This window comes from Nipponia nippon, unplaced genomic scaffold (assembly GCF_047370975.1).
Source record: "Nipponia nippon isolate SJK-2023a ecotype South Korea unplaced genomic scaffold, ASM4737097v1 scaffold_9, whole genome shotgun sequence".
NCBI classification, from domain to species: domain Eukaryota; kingdom Metazoa; phylum Chordata; class Aves; order Pelecaniformes; family Threskiornithidae; genus Nipponia; species Nipponia nippon.
In genome coordinates, this window is record NW_028262413.1 from 20,439,995 (window position 1) to 20,460,916 (window position 20,922).

At 52.1% G+C, this 20,922-nt stretch overlaps 3 protein-coding genes across 10 annotated transcripts in view; 2 read left to right on the forward strand and 1 right to left on the reverse strand.

Moving 5' to 3' along the window:
* Positions 1-16,920, forward strand: part of IP6K1 (inositol hexakisphosphate kinase 1) — a 39,370-nt gene extending 22,450 nt beyond the window's left edge. For 3 of the 7 annotated variants that reach the window (XM_087743332.1, XM_087743333.1, XM_087743331.1), the window contains 6 exons: positions 7,197-7,321; positions 7,416-7,542; positions 9,878-10,088; positions 10,706-10,890; positions 13,210-13,385; positions 14,263-16,920. In XM_087743332.1, the coding sequence (XP_087599458.1) occupies positions 7,274-7,321; positions 7,416-7,542; positions 9,878-10,088; positions 10,706-10,890; positions 13,210-13,385; positions 14,263-14,772 (1,257 nt within the window). In that variant the 5' untranslated portion in view covers positions 7,197-7,273 and the 3' untranslated portion in view covers positions 14,773-16,920. Of the gene's footprint in view, positions 1-7,196; positions 7,543-9,877; positions 10,089-10,705; positions 10,891-13,209; positions 13,386-14,262 lie in introns of all 7 variants that reach the window. The other 4 variants (XM_087743328.1, XM_087743329.1, XM_087743327.1 and 1 more) reach the window with 2 other exon arrangements.
* A 300-nt stretch (positions 16,921-17,220) lies between these two features.
* GMPPB (GDP-mannose pyrophosphorylase B) lies at positions 17,221-19,445 on the forward strand. The gene is made up of 7 exons (XM_087743334.1): positions 17,221-17,516; positions 17,594-17,642; positions 18,039-18,340; positions 18,417-18,495; positions 18,593-18,720; positions 18,906-19,088; positions 19,252-19,445. Exons 1-7 carry the CDS (start codon positions 17,307-17,309, stop codon positions 19,381-19,383), a joined length of 1,083 nt encoding a protein of 360 aa, XP_087599460.1. The 5' UTR covers positions 17,221-17,306; the 3' UTR covers positions 19,384-19,445.
* Positions 19,446-19,534: 89 nt separating this feature from the next.
* Positions 19,535-20,922, reverse strand: part of RNF123 (ring finger protein 123) — a 52,983-nt gene continuing 51,595 nt past the window's right edge. For both annotated transcript variants that reach the window (XM_087743324.1, XM_087743325.1), the window contains exons 36-39: positions 20,779-20,921; positions 20,332-20,426; positions 20,133-20,218; positions 19,535-20,030 (exon numbers count right to left, since the gene is read on the reverse strand). In XM_087743324.1, coding sequence (XP_087599450.1) covers positions 19,931-20,030; positions 20,133-20,218; positions 20,332-20,426; positions 20,779-20,921 — 424 coding nt within the window. In that variant the 3' untranslated portion in view covers positions 19,535-19,930. The remainder of the gene's footprint in view (positions 20,031-20,132; positions 20,219-20,331; positions 20,427-20,778; position 20,922) is intronic.

Below are 20,922 nucleotides of genomic sequence, written 5' to 3' on the forward strand. Positions count from 1 at the left end.
AGAATTTGGTACCCACACCTGATGTGAAAGTGCAGTGTTTCTGAACGTACTCCTCCTCATGCTGAACTCAGCATAGTCGTTCCATTGTCTTCCTGCTGGGGAGGCATTTGGGTGGAGTTGCCTGGATGATCAAGCAGTCCTTCAGGACTTCCTAAGGGATGTGGCTGGCTTATTTAAGTCTCACTGTTGGGGAGGAGGCCAAGGTCTGTGACTGAAGAGCAGGTATGCTTTATTACCAGCATTAATGAAAACTTAGGATTTTTGAGGCAGGAGGTGAAGTTGTTCCCTCTGCCTATTCAGTCTATGAGTTGAGTTACAAATTCTTTCCAAGTTAGTCTTTTAGCCAAACCTCTTCAATGGGATTAATGTGAATTTTTTTTCCTTCCCCCCCGCTATGAATGCAAGGACTACAGTATTCTGCTGATGAGCCTGTTGATGACTTTTCTGAGCCCCTTCACTAGTGTGAATTCAAGAAATGTCTTTTCTTGGTGAGTTAGGTTGATTCCTTATGGTTTGTGACTGTTGAAAGTAAGTTCCTTTCTAACTATCTCTGACTGTTGGATCTGAGAGCTATGCTGAACGGCAGCGTTTGGGTTGGAATAGTTTAAGAATAACTTGTGTCCAGCAGAGACATTTTTTCCTCTTTGTAAATGAGATGAAGAAGCTAGAAATTATCTAACGGAAAGCTGAGCAATGAATGAGGCCTCACAGGCTTTGATCTTCCCTAAGCTCTTCTCTAGAAAGCATGTGTCATATTCTCATCTCTCCTATAAAATGCAAAGCCGATACTGGATGACCCTGCTCTCCTAGGCACAAGCTTGGAAGAAAATCTTCTGGGCTGCTACTGATAAAGCAACCTTTTGTTAATGTACATATTCGATCAGGTCTTGCTGCTATGGAAACTCTTAAGGCTTGGACTGAAGCCAGCGCTTCTGAACAGAAAAGGAAGGTGCCCTTTACTACTGAGGCAGGGTGTATTTGTGGCAAGGTGCAGCAGGATTCGGCAGCTCAGCTCCCTCTCGCTCATCCTCCCTGCCTATGGAGAGGAAAGAGTGGTGATGACCAGACCAGGGCTGGACCTTCCTCCAGAGTCCCTTTTGCAGTGACACTGATAGCAGTGACAAGGACTGGCAGGTCCCCAGGCAGCCTGTGCCCTCTGGCCAATGTGCTGCATTTCTCCAGTGAAGAAGAGGAAGCCTGGAGAAAAGAGCAGCAAGGGAATGAAATCAGCTTATATCATTCCTGTTATGTGCAGTCCTCTCCTGCTCCCCAGCCTGATGTTATCGCAGTGGTGCCAGCTCTTCTAGCATCAGGCTGAACAGGAGTACAAGCTGGAAGACGCCATTTGAGCCCCGGCTTTGGTTACCCTCGCTTGCAGACAGCTGCGTAACAGATGTTCACAAAACATTGCAGAGCACCTGCTCCATATGTTGCTAAATGTGACAGAGGTTCCCTATGCTCTGTTTTGTGCTAAAGCTTGGCTTAAAAAAAAAAGAGAGAAGCTACCACTGTAGCATGCCAGTGTGAGAAAACAGGTATTGTCTGTGCCCTGGGTCTAGATGCCTAGCAAGGAGTTCCAAGTACCTCATCCCTCCTTGAAAGCATGCCATGCTTTATGCGTAGGTGACAGCAGAAGCGCCTTTGCAATTCCTGCTAATCTGGCCTCTAAGAAAAAAGCTGCCTTTAACCCCAGATCTAGGCACTGGTTTTAACGAGTGGTTTAGGCATTCCATCCATAGTTTAAAGTGCATAGTTCAGCCTCTCTTTCTTCAGAAAGAGCTGAAAAGGCTTGGCTTCCGCTCCTTTCTTAGGAAGAGAAGAGGAGAAAATTCTTGGTCTCACAGACTACTGGCTGAAGTGCTGAAGCTTTGTGATTAGTGTGATAGAAGTATGGCACAAATAGTCTTCCTTCAGATCTCTAGGAGTCAGAAACATAGGGTATGCCTAAGGAGTTACATTACAAGCTTAATTTTATTTTCTGTGTGGCCCTTTCTGTAAGTTCAATCAAACTCTGTCTTAAAGTACATCAGGCTCTTTCCTTGTGCACACTTCAGCAGTTGCATTTGTGCCCTGTCGTTGAGGCAGGAAAAGTATTGGTGAAGGAAGCGTGCTTTTGTTCAGCTCATGGCATAGAGTGGAGCACACCTATTAGTGCATGTTGTCCTCTGTGTGGCCTTGTTCCTCCACCACCCTCACTGTTGGCATTCTCTTCCTCAGCTGGCATTCTTCAGCAGCTTTTCCTAAGACTTCTGTTTTGCTTTGATGCATGCTTTGCATCGTATTCTACTATCTGGCCTTGACCTGAAGAGCCACACTTGCCTTGGTGAGGGCAGCGTGTCCAAAAAGGGTTGTATTTGGTAATAGTTCAAGTGTTGGACAAGACGCAGGGGAAGGCTCAGGATTCAAAGCTATGTGGTGAAGCAGGCTAGGAAGGTTTGTAGCTTCCTGGATACCACGCTGGCCAAATGTTTCTGGTTACATCCTAAATGTTGCCGCAGGTTCTTGGAGAGTTGTGGTCTTTGCCCAGGTCCCAGGGGTCATCTCCACTTTCTGCTGATGAGACAGACGTGTCTCAGGCCTGTGGGTCAGCTTTTGTGCTGGGAAGCTGATCTCATAGCACAGTGGGAGATGCGTTGTTGTTTTTTGGGGGGTTGGATATGTTTTTTCTTAGGCTGGGTTTTCTTCTGTAGAAGTTGGGTCACCCAATCCAGCATGACTAGAAAACACCATGCTTTTCAGCATGGATGCTAGCTGCTGCTTTTTGCTAACAAGTCTAGCTCACAAGAAGCAGTCAACAGGTACCCATTGACCAAATGCTGTAGTCCCCTTGCCTGGTATTTTGTATTGTACTTTGCTCCTGACTGCTTTGGGGTTGTTAAGGGAAAGTCCAACTTTTGTCAGTATGACCTTGAGGTCAGTATTTATCCTTCACCTATGGCCTGGCTCCAGAATTGTCCGTGGCTGCCTGCCTTAGTCTTCAGCACCGCAGGTCCTGAGGGCTGGCCACAGTCCTAGGAGCCGCAGCAAGGTGATGCCGGAAAGATGGACGTACAAGCTGCCTACAACGAAGGCATGAGTCAACAGTGCTTAATGCAGTCAGCTTTCTCGCTGTGCAATACATCACAATTTTAAATGTTTGTTCTCCTTTTTATTTTGGAAAACAGCTTTACTAGTGAGTCATGAAGAATTGCCAGTGTTCCCATACAAGACAGCTTATAAAGAGTGGGAACATCAACATTGTGGTGCCGTCTGCAGTAATTCTCACACCCACTGCAATGCAGCTCTCTGCCCCCAGCTGTCAGGTGTGTGGTGACCTCTGAGGCTAGTTTCCCTGTCACCTTAAGTTACACTGTCAAGGAGGACATCCCTGCTCTTCCCACTTCCTTGTTCCGGTGCTGGCATCCTCAGGTGGCGGTGCTCTGGTGCTGCGAACTGGCAGGAGCTGGCATCTCCTTGATTCTGGTGATGGTCTGGTAAGACATTCGTAGTCTTCAGCCAGGGTTCAGTACTGTTTAAGAGTACTCTGGCTGGGTCATCATCAGCACAGCACTGTTTGTTTCTGTGAAGGGGCACATTCCCTGCTGGAGGGTAATGTTGGTATTGGGGACAGGGTTCACCCCACTTAATAGTTAGGAAGAGCAGAGTTACCTTGTGTGTCTTCCCGACTTTTGTTTGGAAATATTTTGTGCGTTACTACAAGAAAATACAGCTTATTGCTCTTCTTTATGCCAATCCTGCTAAAAAGTGTTTGAACAGTGAGGTATGCAGTTCAAATTTGGAGCAGGTACACTGACAGACAAGCATCTAGACTTAAATGTTGTAGAGCAAATTCTCTTCCAGTACAAGAGTTTTTTACTGGTGAGGATAATGGAATATGGTATGTCCTTCTGTAGTCACCGATAACTCTGCTCCTGAACCTCACCCCCAACCTCTCGAGAGTCTGGCTTGATGAACGATCTGTCTTGCTAACTATAGATCAGTCTGTTGGAAGGGGGGATGCTAAACTGGCCTGAATGTTTTACTGCTGTTTGAGCTATCGTGGTGGTGTTGGAGGATACCAAAGGATCTGTGTGGACGAACTGGTCTCCCTCAAGCGATTGTGTGGATTGTGTGCTGCATTTTACAGTATAACTGGAAGGACTCTGAATTTTATAAGCTAGCTAAAATAGTTGAACCCGTGCCTTTGTTTAACAGAGGGAGGATGAGTAATATTTAGGCCTTCAAATAGTTTTCTGCTTTATATTTGTTTGAAGCTGCTGGGATTCTTCTGTCTTTATTTGTGGACAGTGTCCATGTTTAGTAATAACCCTGTACTTTCATTTAGTCATCTGAAAAACACTAAGCTGTATCTGAGCTATAAAGTGTCTGTGTTTTGAGCCCTGTAGATAGCTTCCTCTTTAAAGATGTTGTCTCTGAAATGCTACTTACCACAAAGTATTTTTTCTCACAGTCACTTGTATGTGGGAAAGTATTGGCTATATCGCTGTTTTCTTTAGAGCGCATGGATGAATATGTGGAGCAGTCGTAACTGGTTTTGGACTCTCTCCCCACCTCATGCCTGGCTACTTCTCTTGTGTCATGGCCACAGAATTTTTTGTGGCTCTCACTCCCTCCCAGGTGTGCCTGCTCATCTGAAACTTGTCATGTTGGGTTTTCTTGGGGTCAGTGAGGTGCTCGGCAGTGAGCCCGGGGCACGTCTTTGTGGCTGCAGCCTGTTTTCATTGCCACTTTCCCAGGAGCCCTTGGATGATTGCAGTCATCTGGCAGATATCTCTAGGCCATGCAGTGGGGAAGGCTTGAGGGACTCTGCAGAGAGGGCGGCTGCTGTCCTCAGAATAATTCAGGTGGCATATGCTTCATTGTTGCTCACCTTTAGGAACGAAGGCTGCTGAAAATAGGCAAAGTGTTCAGATCTCTTGCTCTGATGGCCGAAATCTGCCTGTAGCCCATAGGTCAGGCGTTCTTAACTGCAAACAGTCTGCGTGGGGGGTATGTGTCTGCCTGGGTGTTTGTGATCTCCATCTGAAGTTAGTGAAGGTGTCTGAAGCTAATGAGTCTGCTTAGATAATCCGCCTTCTCTAAAGTATGGACAATAGTACTTCCTTCCGTCACTGGCAAAACTGAGACCCTGAGACATTTTGCGATTGGCTTTCAGTGAAAACTGGGACTAGTACCAGACATCATATGCATGTCTCCCGAGTATGGCAAATACCGTTATCACACAGACGAATCTCTTATTTCTCTTGTCCCATGAAGGTGTGAAGCTAAACTTGTCCCTTATTGTTTGGAATAACTGAAAACTCTGCTTTAGTCATTGGCAAAATAAAAGAAACTGAATCCAAGACAAAGCTGCGTCAACAAAGGGAGATTTAAGCCTGTAAAGCATTCATCTGAAATCGGTGAAGTGCTGATCTGTTGCAGATGCTGGCACCTTGCTTGTTCTCAGATATTAACTACCATTAAACCAAACTAAAACATGTATGATGTAAGCAAGCCTCTGCTGCTGACATTTCTTCATGTTGATAAAGCATTTAAGAGGGAGGAGAGAAATCCACAGCATGTATTTTGTTTTTGTGATACGACTTAGGCTCTGAGTGAGTTTAGGAGACGGAGACTTTGAAGGACACCTTGACGAGACTTTGTATGAGTTGCTACAGAGAGGGACCATCTGTGTTGTTGGGGTTTTTTCCCTCCTGTTCCCTGCCCTCCACCTTAAAAGCCAGCTAAATATTCACATTGTTCCCCTTACACTGAGTGTAGTTGTGTGGTCATGTAACCACAAAAGGAAACGTTTTCCATGGGATCAGTGAGATGATTCAACTCAAATGTACGTACACTCATACTATCCCAAAATCCAGCGCGAGGGAGCGAGCAGGCATGCGCAAACAGGGAGAGAGAAGTGCTGCTCTGTTGCAGGGAGCTTTTGAGTTAGATTGGGTTAAACATGTTATGAAGTATTGCTCCTCCTTTTGAATCTCTTGAGCTGCATCTCTTACATGATTGAATGGGAGGGGAGGGAGAAGAGCCCATCTTCATCCAGAACTTCCCCAGCCTGGCAGTGCTGTGTAGCTGCGGAGACATCCCGTGGCCAGATGAGGAACAGCCTGAACCGGGTCCCTTGTTCAGGCCTCTAGGATCCCTTGGTTCTTAAATTATTGCCCTCGGCTGTGGCTGTTCTAAGAAACTGGAAATTTGATTAGTTCAGAAACTGTAGTCACCATATGGTTCTTTTACCAAAGACTTTGGATAACTCATCGTTGGGAGGTAATCCTGTGGTGTTTTCCCCAGCAGCCTCGGGAGCAGCTATGATCTAAGCTGGAAAGGGCAAATCATCTGGAGAGAATTTGGACGGCTTTACTTTTCCATCATCCTGTGGCTGTGCTGGGCACTCTGCAAACATTAAAAGACCATCTGTCTTCTCCAAAGCACTTCTAATCTCGTTTGGATTTAGCGATCTCTCTTGCCTGCCTCTAGGGATCAGGGACCTGTTGTGCATGTAGGTGCTGTGAAAGCACTGGGAAATAGTTGTTGTCCTGAAGGACTTGGAGTAATAAAGGAGAAAATCTGAGTGGAATCCATTCAGTTACAGCATATGCACAGCGACAGAATAAGTGTCTTATTCTGAGAGTCTTTCACGTCATAACTTGAAGAGAAGCGAGTCAGTAAAAGAGGAAATACTGTTAGAGTAGGAGGTGAACAGGAATTATTTAGTTGTTTAGATGTTAAAAACATCTAAAAACATCTGCAGAGGCAGAAGGGGTGGAATTCAGATTCTTGAAATGTTTGTTCTGCGTGTGTCAGTCACTGTTACTGATAGGCAGGTGTGGGCTTGGTTTTAATTGTGCTGTAGCTCATGGTTTGTGCTCCATTATCATGTTGCCTTAGTGATAAAACAAACTAAAGGAAGGAAATGGGATTTTCTAAAGATGAAAGGCTCAAAATACTCATATCTCCTCCTTTCCCTGTCTCCTGTCAACCCTATTGGAGAAGCTCTAGATAAGACTGCCTGTGAATTAGTGTGTGTTTACCTGTAGGGTTAAAGAGGTGGTGAGGAGCGTGCTGGAACAAGTGGGATGTAAACAGAGAACAGAAGAGGAACAGTTGTGGATATAAATAAATACCAAAAACTTTTCTGATCCAACAGGGAGTGAATGCAAGTGGTCCTCCGTTCACAGGGATCTCCTTTGCTTTTTCAGATCCTTGTAAGGAAGCAGACTGCCAGGATTTCCCCCTTGTGGCTGCCTGACCGCTGCTGAGCTGCCCCTCCCAGCCCATGTGGCTCTCCCCATGCTCCAAGAGTGCAACTGGTGCCCAACGCAATGTGTGTTTGTCAAACCATGGAAGTGGGCAAGTATGGCAAGAATGCCACTCGATCCGGAGACCGAGGGGTCTTGCTGGAGCCTTTCATTCACCAGGTGGGCGGCCACAGCAGCATGATGCGCTACGATGACCATACTGTCTGCAAGCCCCTCATTACCAGAGAACAGCGCTTCTATGAATCTCTGCCCCCGGAAATGAAGGAGTTCACACCTGAGTACAAAGGTGAGGCCTTCCCGAATGCAGTTACATGTTTCAAGAACCTGCCCTCTCATTTTCCTCGAGCTGCTGATGTCTTGCTCTCTTTTAGTGTCATTTTATTTGTTGTTTTTAATTCTCTTCTGCAGGCTAGCAATTCAATAGGAGCACTTGGAAAGGAGGAGGGCTTTTCTTGTAGGCATCCAGTTTAATGTGCTTCTCTTTCCAGACGCAGAATATGCAGTGTGACAGTTGTAGTCTGAAGCTTAAGGTTATGGATGTGTAACTGAAGTAATTTTACTACCAAGTTATTGTCAATTACAGCATTGACCTTGAGTAAATGAAGTTAGATCATATACTGAGCATTTGCACGTTCCAGTCCCATAATTTATTGCTTCCTCATCCCATCTCTTTTATGGACCCATGTCAGAAAGCTGCTGAAGCAGGAAACATTGCTTTCCTAGCACTGAGGTGAACCCTTGTCCCCAGCTGCTTTGAAGGAATGGAATTTTCCAGTGTCTGTATCGTTGTAGGAGGTTGGCAGCTTATCTATATCTTTCAGAAGCTCAGTGCACTTCCGGCCATGTGCATTTGTATTCAGGATGGTGACACTGGCAGGTAGCCTTCTGGGGGACTCAGCGTTCCTATTGCCTCTGCTTCTTTGTCACTGCATGGCATTGGGAGGATGGTGCTTCACAGACAGCTGGGACCACCATCTGTTCAGGGTCTTGCCATTGGATCTGTCTGCAGCCTGAAGGTCTCAAAGCAGTGTCAGCTTACCTACCTGTGTCTGTATGCAGATCATGGGTGAAAGATACAGTCTCCAACAGATGGGTCCTCTTGTTCCCTCAAGCCACTCTGGGGCCATACAGTGCTCTAGTGACCCATCAGAAATGCCAGCTGAAGCCTGTGTAGTTAGTAGAATTGATAGGATGTCAGGCTTTCCTTGGGAGATGTGTTTAAAACTGATGAAGCTGATAATCCAGATGGAGACCTGTCTTCTTGAAGTCAGATACTTCCTGGTAGCCTAAAGGCATAGGACATGTACCTCCCCCCCAGCGTGGCATTTCATCTGAGAGTCCTGTGCAGTTTTCTGATAGTCCCAGAAATTGTTCCTACCGATCTCGGGGAGAAGAATATTGGGGATGATGTTTCCTGTCTGAGCACTCAGGTGTTACTGTAAGATTGCCCTTTCACAGAGATATCTTGAGGAGCACGTCCAGGCAGCCAGAACACTTGGGAGTGGCATTTATGTAGTGACATGCTGGAGTCCTGAACTTCTCTGAAGGCGTGTTGAGCTGCCTGAACCTTGTTAGAATTGTCACGGGCAGATAAGGAAAAAGGAAGGACAGTAACATGATGGCTTGCATCAGCTGAGCAGTGCAAGGTTTCCTCACGTTTGTGATTAATCATTTGATACAGTGCATCTAGCATCTGATACTCCTGGCAGCTATTCAGTACTGGTGACAATCTAATGAAAGATTTTTGTCATTGCGAGTTAGGAGATGGGCTGATAGCCTCATTTTCAGGGCTGGGGGAATCCCAAAGATGAAGATGTCAGCCCTAACTAGGAGTGTCAGCTGTCCTGCTCTGTGGCTGGCCAGCTAGATATATTCAGAGTCTGTGCTGTGAAACATCTGTATCTTCCCTTGGGCTATGGTGCTTTCCGGGACCCTTCAGAAAGTAAAACTGGACAGGACACAAATGGTCCTGCTTGCCTGCACCTGGCTGAGTAGTTCTACTTCCAGGGCCGCCTGGTTTTTATTGCTAGGAAGCCCTGGGACCTTGCAGATCCCTTTTCTGCGAGACTGGCTGACTTGTGGTAAGAGTGGCAGGTGTCACCTCAGAGCTCTGTACTTCATTGCTTAGATGCTGGAGAGCTCCTTTAGCAGAGAAAGCACACTCCTCCTTGGCCAGCGATGTCCTTGTCAACAGCAGGAACGCTTCTGCAGGACATAGATACTTACCCCAATGAACTAGAGATATATTTTGTGAGCTTTGCCCCACTCAGCATCTTGGTAGACTGTGCTTAACTTTCTCCAGTTTGGCGACATTTGCTGCAAGACTGAATGGAAGGAAATAATCACGCCTGCCAGCTGTGCTTTTGTCCTTAATTTCCTGTGGGTGGCAGAGCTTCCCCTGCTGCTGCTTACCATTTGCTCAGGTAGCGACACAGGGCACTGTTTGGGGGATTTCTCCTCTGTGCTGTGCCAACAACATTTGTGTTCTTGTAGTCTTAAACCTCCTTTCATTGCTGTGGATTTGCTTTGCTGCTCTGTGAGCTACATTTTCCTCTCTCCTGTTGAACATTTGGGTGCTAGTGATTGTCAGACAGAACTGACATGTCATTTCTCCCTGGCAGGTGTGGTATCTGTCTGTTTTGAGGGAGACAGCGATGGCTACATTAACCTGGTGGCCTATCCCTATGTGGAGAATGAGGCTCTGGAGCAGGATGATATGCCAGAGAGGGACCAGCCACGACGCAAGCACTCGCGTCGGAGCCTTCACAGATCAAGCAGCGGCACTGAGCACAAGGAGGAAAAACCTGGCCTGGCCAGTGACAGCACTGAAAGGTAAAAGCTTTGAGGGCCCAATGACAACATGATGAGCAGGAAATCTCTCTTCCCCTTTCAGCTCTGGTGCTCCTTTTTGTTGAGTGCATTTTGCACTTCCATACAGTCAGCAGGCTGTCCTGCACTTGCTAGCACCAGCACACTGTGCAAACTGTGTCAGGAGTTTTGCTGGATTCAGGACAAACTCATCCACATGAAGTGCTTCTGACACAGGATAACCCTTGGCAGTTTGTTGGATGTGGAACCAAAGTGTGTGGAGCAGATTCAAACACTCTTCAGTCCATGTGGTTATTAACCCAGAGGTTTCTTCCAAGGGTACTTTGAATGCGGGTCTCTGCCTTCTCACACCAGCTGGAGCTCCCTGAGAAACAAATGTTCCTGCTTACTCTATCAATTACAGTACAATCTAGTAGAGATGTTAGACCAGATCCTGGGGTGTGGATCCACAGCCTAGGGTATTAGTGAGGATTTGCTGTTAAGAAGTTTTGTATTGTGTGAAGTGTGCAGCAGGAGAAGGAACAGGAGAGAGTCGTGTGCAAGGGGAGGGTATGACAGTCGTAAGTACCTGAAGAATGCATGGATTCTAACAGGCAAGTTTTGTTCTGTCTTTATACCAGCAGCATCCAGGAAACGAAGAGTCCCAGGGTGGACTTGCACATCCATTCAGATGTTCCATTTCAGATGTTGGATGGGAACAGCGGTCTGAGCTCTGAAAAGATCAGCTATAACCCCTGGAGCCTGCGCTGTCATAAGCAGCAGCTGAGCCGCATGCGGTCAGAGTCCAAGGACCGGAAACTCTACAGTATCCTTCGGAAAGCAGAACGGAGTGTGTCAGGTTGCTGCTGCTTCTCTGGCCTACATGTTTATGCCTCAGGCAGCTTCTTTCCTTTGGCTTTCCCATCGTGCACACAAGCAAAGCTGTATTATATGTTCCTTTCTACTATTCCTTCCTGCTTCCCGTACAGTGACGCTAATGTCTGACCCTGATGCTCAGAGAAGCTGTGTTTCTGGCTAGATTCCATGTTTTCTTTCTTTTCCGGTCCTTCTCTTTGTTGGCTTGTGTTTTGAACTGTAGTTTTTCATGTCAGGCTTTGCCCAGCAGCAGATGCAGGTCTACCTTATTCAGTAATCCCTTGCGAGGGAGCTGTGTTCCTCCTTGTCACCTTACCTGAGTTTCTTCCAGTTCGACTGTATCTTTCTGGAGACCGTGACCAGAACTGCACACAAAACAGAAGATGTAGGTGAACCAGAGACTTCCACTGGTGTTTAATGCTATTGTCTCTCCTGTCCCTCATAATTCCTAACACACTCTTGTTCTAAGTGCTATTTCATTACCCCAAGATCCCACTTCTGACTGGTAATAGTTGTCTCAAAGCACGCTGCCTTATGTATTAAAAATCTTTTTCTCCTTATCTTGCGTGTTAACTCTAGAGAATGTTGCCTGCCCATTTAATGGCCAAGTCAGTCTCATAAGATCCTTGTGGAGTTTTTCCCAACTGTTCCTTGTGTTTGCGACCTTGAGTAGCTTATTACTACAAGCAAATTTGTCACCTCACTGTTCACTCACTTTTCTGGATCACTTGTTGTTTGGCATGGATATCCACACAAAGACCCCGCGGGTGACTTTGGCTGCAAGACCAGGCAGGCTAGTGTGTAGTTCCCCAGATCTCCGCAAATCAGCATTGTGGTAGCCCCCCTTCAACCTCCTGGTACTAAGGCAGTGTTAAATGAGTTACACATCTCTTAACTTTCTGTTCAATATGCAGTCTCTTCTCTTGGCATTTCTGTTTGAGAATTCTCTGAACTCTGAAAGAGAGTTCTGGCTTGGGAGTCCCCTAAGCTCTTCCCCAGTAAACAAAGAAGCAAAATATTAATCTTATTTCTTTTTTTAGTGGGGGGTCTCCTCACACACCCCCATCCCACCCACTCTCCTGTGGCTCCTTTTGTACTTTGTCTTCAAACCCTGCAGGCAGTCTGACTGCCTTCTTCATATGGTTGAAGATGGATTTTTATTTTCTGTGCCTTCGCAAATGACTCCTCATGCTTTTGTCTTGAATTTGCCAGCTTGTGGGGTTTTTTTTGTTTCACCTGCTGGAGCTTCATTCTGTTTTCCTCACATAGAAACAACCTTACTTTTAATAGCTGTATTCTTCATTATTTTAACTGTGTGGGCTTCCTTTTTTCCTGTTCTCAAACGTGTGCTTTGAGCCTCTTATCTTTTATTTTTAAATAGCCTGCATCACTTGCAGAGAAGTAATTCTTTTTGGCTGTCCTATTCTTTTTAATCACACTTCCTTATTTTTATGAAGTTCCTCTTTCAAAATGAAACATAGTTGATGATAGATTTTTCTAAATGTTAAACTTCCTTGCAGGTTTAATCTAGCTGTGCTCTGGTTGCCATTTCAGCAGAGCAGGTTGAACTGTGCCCTGCAGGGCTACTTGGGGCAAACTTCAGGTGTGGTTTTGTTTTGTTTTTTTCCCTCCTTTGGGACAAGCTGCTGCAGTGATTGTCTCAGGTTTGTTCTCAGCGCATGAAACCCTAATGGAGGGTTTGCCCATTGTGCGTGCTGGTAATTGAAGGCTCCAGTTACTGTTCTGTTTCCTGCCTTTATAGCCTCTCCGGTTTCCCCTGTGTCGGGCAGTGTTGCTGTTCTGGGCAGGCCAATAGCAACAGTACTGTGCTATTACTTGAGCCTTGAGTTTTCAGTCCCTGGGGATTGTATTGTTTATCCATATGGTTAAGTTGCTAATTTGATTAGACTTTAAGCTATCCCTTAGTGTATCAGCAGTTCTTACTGGCAGGTCGTGTCTTTCCTGACACTAGCGTTCTGCTCTTCGGTTCCCCCTGCTGAGTTTCCTGTACGCCTGCATGTGATCTCCTTGCTTACTGTTGGCCGTTCCACTTTCCAGGCTGATTTCTTCTACCAAGTGTGAAAGACTGGGTGCCACTGTTTGGGTTTTGTACTTTTCTTTTCCTCCCCAGACAGTTCGTTCTCTCTGTTCTTTGGGTTCCTATTTGTTCGTTGTCCAACCCTATCTCATGCTGGCCCAAGTCTCTGTCTGTGGTGGCCCTGGGGAGCGGTGTCTCTGACGTGTGAGCTCTCCTTGACACGTCTCCCAGAGTTCCTTTTGCTGGAGAACGTGGTGCATCACTTCAAGCTTCCCTGTGTACTTGATCTGAAGATGGGGACCAGACAGCACGGAGATGATGCATCTGAGGAGAAGGCTGCTCGGCAGATGAAGAAGTGCGAACAGAGCACTTCTGCCACCTTGGGCGTGCGCGTGTGTGGGATGCAGGTAGGGATCTCCAAGGCTGCAGGTGTTGCGTATTCCCTTTTGCAGCCCCGTTTCACCTCCTAGTTAGTGTTTTCTGCTGAGCACTGAGTTACAGAGCCGTCCACTTCAGGTAGGTACACCAGTGTTCATGGTACATGCTTTTTGTCTTCATTTCTAAGCCTAGAACGAAGGAACCTGCTTCTGAAATGGCCCGCTTTATCTAAAGTGCTTTTGTTCACAAACAATTAAGGGATTTTCTAATAATTTTTTTTTTTGTGCCTTAGTGTTCAGCTAGAATCACGGTGCATGGGGAGGGGGGTGTCCCTCTGTCCCAGCATCAGCTGATATTTGCTTCTGTACTGTATTAGGAGTTAAGAAGTTGCTCTCCTCTTGTGGCTAGGCCCTGCACCCAAGGAGTTGCTGCTGGTGCTGTTGTGCAATAGTCGCTCCTTTCCCCACCCACAGAAGGATCTTGTAATCCAGATCTCTGCCCACAGACTCTGAAGCAGTGAGCGGCCCTCATTAATCACATGCCACATAACGACAGCAATATGTGCCAGCAGCTTCCGCTGCCAGAGGATTGTCCAAGTTGCTGTAAGACTTGGCTTTTTAAGCCTCAGGGTCTGTTGTATCATGCTTCTTGGGGATGCTCAGACTGAAGAGCCACCCTTTTTGGGTGTCCTGGGAGAGAACCAGTGCTTGGCCACTGTGCCTATGGGATGCACCCATGAGCTGCTTTGGGATTCAGGGAACAGGCAGAGCTGTTTCCTGCTCCCTCTTGGGCGTGGTGAGGACAGGATGAGTTCCCTCTGCCCTGTCAGTGCAGGACAGCTCAGCTCTCTGTGTGTGGCCTTAATCTATTGCTCCCACTTGATCTGCATTTCCTTTGGTGTTCTAGGTCTATCAGCTGGACACAGGGCATTACTTATGCAGGAATAAATACTATGGACGCGGTCTTTCCATCGAGGGCTTCCGCAATGCCCTCTACCAGTATCTCCACAACGGCATTGAGCTGCGCAAGGACCTCTTTGAGCCTGTCCTCGCCAAACTGCGAAGCCTGAAGGCAGTTTTGGAGAGACAGGCCTCCTACCGCTTCTACTCCAGCTCCCTTCTCATCATTTACGATGGGAAGGACAGCAGGGCAGGGGTGTTTGTGGAGCGCCGTCCAGAGATGCGCCTGAAGCGGGTGGACAGCTCTCTCCCGGAGAGCCTTCAGGATGGCAGCAGCACGGAGCCCGGCTCCTCCGCCCAGCCCAAGGTGGATGTGCGTATGATTGACTTTGCACACAGCACGTTCAAAGGCTTTCGCGATGACCCCACTGTGCATGACGGACCCGACATGGGTTATGTATTTGGGCTGGAAAGCCTCATCAACATCATGGAACAGATGCGTGAGGAAAACCAGTAGCCCTGGGCTACAGCCTCTTATTCTTGTCCTGGTGGCAGGAGCAGACAAGACCACCTACTACCACAGGAAAAAGCAGACAACTTTGGTTTTAAACAATTGTATTGCTCCATTGTTTTTAAATGTACTTGGATAGAAGAGCTGAGGGGAGGCAGGATGGAAGAGCTCCTCATGCCACCCAGATGGTTCTGACCGCACTAGCTCTGCCTTCTGGAGGAGGCTCTGTAGATGCCTGCTGGGTGTTGGGTGTCCCAGTTCGTCGCTCGTCGCACGTGCGTTCTGGAGGGAGGACCTGGATGTAGGGAAGAGAAAGCAGGAGGGCACGGGGCTCTTCAGGGGGCTGGAGCTGTGGCTTGAGGAGCCTCCTGCTTCAGGAGCCTCTGGGAGAGCCTTGCCTTTGAAATTCTCCTGGGTTATTTGGAAAGGGCACTCAACTAACAGTTGGCAGCATCTGTGGGGCTGGTGGTGAGCAGCACAAGTGCTGGTCTGTTTGGTGGCGCTAGCTCTGCCCTGGGTTTTGCTGATGGGGCTTTGCTTTTGATGCTGCCTTTTTCTGCTGTTTGGGCACTGTGAATAACCAACCCAAACATGGAAATAAAATGACCAAATGCAACCCCTGGCAGAGCTGCAGCCAGGAGGGAATGCCACACACCTGGAGCTGTGCTCGAGCCTGGGGCCTGCCTGCTCCCCGACAGGGTAGCACGGGCAGGCCCTGCGTACAGGCAGCATGGGGCTCTCTGAGAGTAACTCTGCCTTGGACCACTGACCAAGCAAGAACTCAGCTTGTGGGCTAGCAATAGTATCTGTAGCAGTTAACGTGACCCCAGCAGTGCCGCGGGGCGTTCGGACCATTTCAACCCTTCCCTGGAGGTTGTACGCGAGTATCTCCCTCCTGCCCTGGGGGCTGCAGCACGGAGCTGCCCTCTTCCCCCGGTGGGGCCCTCTGCCCTGCAGCCCCTGCTCTTCCGGCAGGTCCGTGCACGGGGCTGGTGGAAGGGGAGGCCAAGGGTTAGGGCTAACTCCTGTTCTCCCTGGGGGGCTCCAGGGGGGTGGGTGAGGGGGGACCTGGCTGAGCGGCGAATGCCATCGCCTGACTGTTCAGCTTTGCTTCACGGAGTCAGTCTTTCCCAAAATAAACGATCTGTTTGTGGGTGAAACAGCCAGCTGGGATGCGCTGTGCTGCCTGGGCTCCCTCCCACAGCTGGTGCTTTACCCACAGCTTCCCTTCATGAGGGCATTAACGTTTGATACTGTGGCCTGGTGGTACCGAACCGTACCCTTGCTCTGCATCACCCCCTCTGTGTTTCTGTGCTGGGACCCCCAGTTGCTCCTTCCCCGGTGTCACTGACTTGTTCCATGGCGTTACCATTACCCTGACTGGCTGAGAAACTGCCGGGGTACCTGCAAGGCCAGCGTTGGAGGGGTTTTCTTGGTTTTGTTTTGTTTTTGGTTTTTTTACACTTCAGGAAAGCTTGTTTGGGGAATTACTCGCATGTAGCATGCGTGCCGACTTGTGTGTGCACGGTCTGCTTGGAGAGCGTTGGCGCTTGGCTGGCAGCCAGCCGTCGCTGCCGCAGCAGGTGCAGTCTGCGGCACTGGGTGTGGAAGGGGGCAGGGGAAGCACCGGGTTTTGTCCTAAATCCCACCTCTCTGCCTGCTTCCCAGCTCCTTAAAGGCTCGCCCGAGCCGCTGCTCCCCGCCAGCTCTCTGGGCAAGGGCCTTCATTCGTGCCGCTCTTCCCTGCACTGGGTTACCACTTCTTGGCTTCTGCGAGTCGCTGCCCCCCGGGCCGGGCTCACGGGATTTTCAGGTTTGCCGGAGGGAGCGGCTGGAGAGGCGGCCGCCCAGGTACCCTCGCCGCCCCTTGTGCGCGTCCTTATCCCCGGGGGCTGCGCTGGGGCAGACGCAGGCCCGTTCCTCCCCGCCTCCCCCCAGCGCTGCCCCCGGCCGTTCCCCTTCCTCGCCGGGCCACGGGCGGGCGGGGGCGAGCTGCCCCTGCCCCGCGGGAGCCGCCTCCCCCTTCCCTTTGGACCACCGCAGTGGGCCCCCACCGCTTGTACATAGCCTTGGCCCCCGTTTGTTTTTACATGAATAATCACCCTGTTTGTGCTTCACGGAGAACCAAAAACTATTAAAGGAACTGTTTTTGTCCGTGCTGTGCCACGCCTGCTTGTTCCCCGCCGTGGGCTGGGTGGGGAGGCGGGGCCGGGCCGGGGCAGGGCCCCTGCGCAGGTGGCGGGAGCTTCTTCCCTGTCCCGCGTGGGCTACAGCCGTGCCCCTGGGGGTCCCTACGTGGGTGGCCCCGGGGCGGGGCGGGGTGCGCCGCGGCAACGAGCCGACCCTGCGGCTCCCGGGGCGGGGCGGGAGGCGAGCGGGACCCCTCCGCCCGCGCAGCGCGGGGGGTGCCCGCCGGGCTCCTGCTCTCCGGTGGCGGGCGCTAGGACCCGGGGCGGGCGGCGCGCCGGGCGGCCGCGACGCGAAGGCCGTGACGCGGAAGGCGCGCGCGGCGCTGACGTGTCGCTGCGGGGCGCGGGGGGATGCGGGCGCTGATCCTGGTGGGCGGCTTCGGGACGCGGCTGCGGCCGCTGACCCTGAGCCGGCCCAAGCCGCTGGTGGAGTTCTGCAACAAGGCGGTGCTGCTGCACCAGCTGGAGGCCCTCGCCGCGGCGGGCGTCAGCCATGTGGTGCTGGCGGTGAGCTACATGTCGGAGGCGCTGGGGGCCGCCATGCGGGAGCAGGAGCAGCGGGTAAGGGTCCCTCCGGCTTCCCCCGCCTTCCCCCGCCTTAACGCGCCCCGCAGCCGCCGCTCACCCTGTGCCCGCAGCTCGGCATCCGCATCTCCCTGTCCCACGAGAAGGAGCCGCTGGGCACAGGTAGGGTGCGGGCAGGGTGGGCTGGGGGGGACGGCACCGGGATGGGTACGGGTAGGGCTGGGGACGCTGAGAGGGGAACACCGTGGGCAGAGGGTGGGTGTTGTGGGGCTGGGGGACCCTGGGAGGAGGACACCGGGAGGAGGACACCGTGGGTATGGATGGGGACACCGGGAGGGGTATGCCAGCATGGACATGGGCAGGGTGAGAGGGACCAGGGACATCGGGACAGGCACAGGAAGGACCAGGGACAGCAGGGTTGGGCGAGGATCCCCGGGGGACCGGGGACGTAGGAGGGCCAGTGAGGAGCAGGGACACCTGGGACAGGCACAGGTGGGGCCAGGAGGACGCGGGCACTGGGCTCACCCCATCCCTGCGGCGTCACTCACGGCTGGGCAGCGGGGCCGCTGGCGCTGGCGCGGGACCTGCTGGCCGAGGGCGGGGAGCCCTTCTTTGTCCTCAACAGCGACGTGATCTGCGAGTTCCCCTTCGCGGCGCTGGCCCATTTCCACCGGCAGCATGGCGGCGAGGGCTCGCTGGTGGTGACCCGTGTGGAGGAGCCGGCCAAGTACGGCGTGGTGGTGAGCGAAGCTGACACCGGCCGCATCTGCCGCTTCGTGGAAAAGCCGCGCGTCTTCGTGTCCAACAAGATTAATGCCGGGCTCTACATCTTCAGCCCTGGTATCCTGCAACGCATCCAGGTAGGGGCCAGGGCACTGGACTTGGCCGGGCTGGGGGGCCAGGTCCCCTGCTCAGCCCCGTGCCCCATCCTTGCAGCTGCGCCCCACCTCCATCGAGAAGGAGATCTTCCCAGCCATGGCACAAGAGGGGCAGCTCTACGCCATGGAGCTGCAAGGTAAGGCCCTGTGTATGGTGTGGGCAGCATGAGGGGGGGTCTTGCCTGCACTGCCGCCCCTGCGCTGGGGGCTGTCATTGTGGCTCTGTCCCCGCAGGCTTCTGGATGGACATCGGGCAGCCGAAAGACTTCCTCACAGGCATGTGCATGTACCTGCAGGCGCTGCGGGCTCAGCACCCCGAGAAGCTGCACTCGGGGCCCGGTGTTGTAGGGAATGTGCTGGTGGTAAGTGCCACCCCCCAGCACGCCAGCCCCAGGCACATGTCACGGGCTCTCCACGTACTCCCACCGCCATCCTCGCTGCCATCCTCAAGCTGTGCCCTCCTGTCCCCACGCTGGCCAAGTGGCACGGGCTGTGCCGAGAGCTCTGGCTGCCCTCTCAGCCCCGGTGCACCCCCTCTTCCTTCCAGGATCCCAGTGCCAAGATCGGGGCAAACTGCGTCATTGGCCCCAACGTGACGATTGGGGCCGGCGTGGTGGTGGAGGATGGGGTGCGCATCAAACGCTGCACTGTGCTCAAGGGGGCCCGCATCCGTTCCCACTCCTGGCTGGAGTCCTGCATCGTGGGCTGGAGCTGCTCCGTGGGGCAGTGGGTGAGGATGTGGGTGCCTCTGCAGGGGACTGGCACTCAGCTCTTGCCCTCCTGCCCCCTTGGGCTGCAGCCAAAGGGATGGAGGGATGCGCCAGCACCTGCGGGCAGGAGTGTGGCACTGAGCCCCGAGCCGGGGCAGGTGTGATGGGGCCTCTCTGGGGCAGGTACGTATGGAGAACGTGACTGTGCTGGGCGAGGACGTCATCGTCAACGACGAGCTCTACCTCAATGGGGCCAACGTGCTGCCGCACAAGTCCATCGCCGAGTCCGTACCAGAGCCGCGCATCATCATGTAGCAACCCCCGGTGGGCCCTGCACTCCTGGCTCTGCGTGGATTAAATATTTATATTTCCATGTACTGCTGAGCATCATCTTAGCACGGCCAGAGCACTGGGTTGCTCACCAGGGCTGGCCTGGCTTCCCCTCCCCATGTCTCAGGGCACCACATAAGGAAGAATAATTTAATGCTGCATTTCATGAAGTCAGCCCCCAGCCAGGGGCAAGTTAACAGCCCGAATGCTCAGCCGCATGTCCCCAGGGCTGCCGCAGAGCTGAGGCCTTGAGCACCCCTCCCTGAGAACGGCCCGCAGGGCAGAGGGGCTGCCATGGCCCAGGCGCTGAGCAAGGGGGACAGTGGCCCCAGAGCCTGGCATCGGGCCTCCACCTCTGCCGGCGTCTCCCTCCCTGCAGCCCCCTGCCCCACGCTGTGGCGCTGTGCTGGGTACTGGCCCTGCGGGCAAGGGTCCTGCAACCCTGGGCAGGGCGAGCGTTTGGGGAGAAGCCAGCATGCAGCAGGGGGGCCGCCCTGCTCAGCTGAGGGAGCCTGTGGTGTGGGGCTGGGCGCTATGAGCTGGCTGGCTTGGTGAAGTCATCCACCCCCGTGATGGTGGCCTTACAGAAGAAGCAGTCCTTGTTGTTCATCAGGTGCTGGTTGATGCAGGCTCTGGGACAGAGGAGGAAAGAGTGTGAGTCCCCACCCTGCACGGCATGGGGGGCCAGGGGCTGACAGTCGCCCTGGTGAGGGTCGCACATGCGAGCTACTCACTTGCATGACTTGTGGGAGCAGGGTCTGAAGATGGCCGAGATGGGATGTGCATAGCAAATGGGGCACAGGTCTTCCTCACTGGTGGGCTGGGGGGGGCACCAGGCAGTTAGCGGTGGCAGCGAGAACCCCATGTCCCAAGGCAGCTGTGCCGGGAGCCGGGGCTGCTGCCAAGCGTGGGGACTGGGCTGGAGGGACTCACCAGCGTGGTGGCAGCTGCCTGCTTGGACTCCTCGCTCAGGTGGCTCAGCATCTTGTCCACCTTCACCAGCTCCTCGGCACTGATGTAGTCAGCGTCTGTGGGGACAAACCGTGTGTGTGTGGGGTGAATGTGACCCTTGGGCTGCTCTGAGGCCGCTGGGCGATGCACGGGGGCTGCAGTTGCCCTCGGGGACCAGCCAGGACAGGGATCCTGGTGCTGGGGACAGCAAGCTGGACATTGGGTGCTGTGAGGGGACAAAACTGCTGCCAAAAGTGGGCACTGGACACAGCCCCATCCCAAGCACCACCGCTGGGGGACTGCAGGGGAGCCATGGACCCCTGTCCCCAGGGCTAAGGGGGCTGGGACATGCTGCGGGGGACACAGACACCAGCAGCTGTGGCCAGGTGGTGAGCACAGCCCAGCTCCCAGTGCAGTGCAGACACTTACAGGTGTGCAGGGAGAAATGGCGCTTGTCTGTGGCCGGGGCGGCAGATACCAGGGCTGAGGGCTCGGCATGGCCCAGCAGGTACTGGATGGAGCGCAGCTGGAAGCAGGGGTCCGCCAGCAGCACCGCCGTTGCGCGCTCAGCCC

Excerpts from the sequence above, each read along its gene's own strand:
- GMPPB (XM_087743334.1), top strand. The coding sequence starts at position 17,307 with ATGCGGGCGCTGATCCTGGTGGGCGGCTTCGGGACGCGGCTGCGGCCG. Across the intron at positions 17,517-17,593 it reads TGCGGGAGCAGGAGCAGCGG|CTCGGCATCCGCATCTCCCT; the intron begins GTAAGGGTCCCT and ends CTGTGCCCGCAG. Across the intron at positions 18,341-18,416 it reads GTATCCTGCAACGCATCCAG|CTGCGCCCCACCTCCATCGA; the intron begins GTAGGGGCCAGG and ends CCATCCTTGCAG.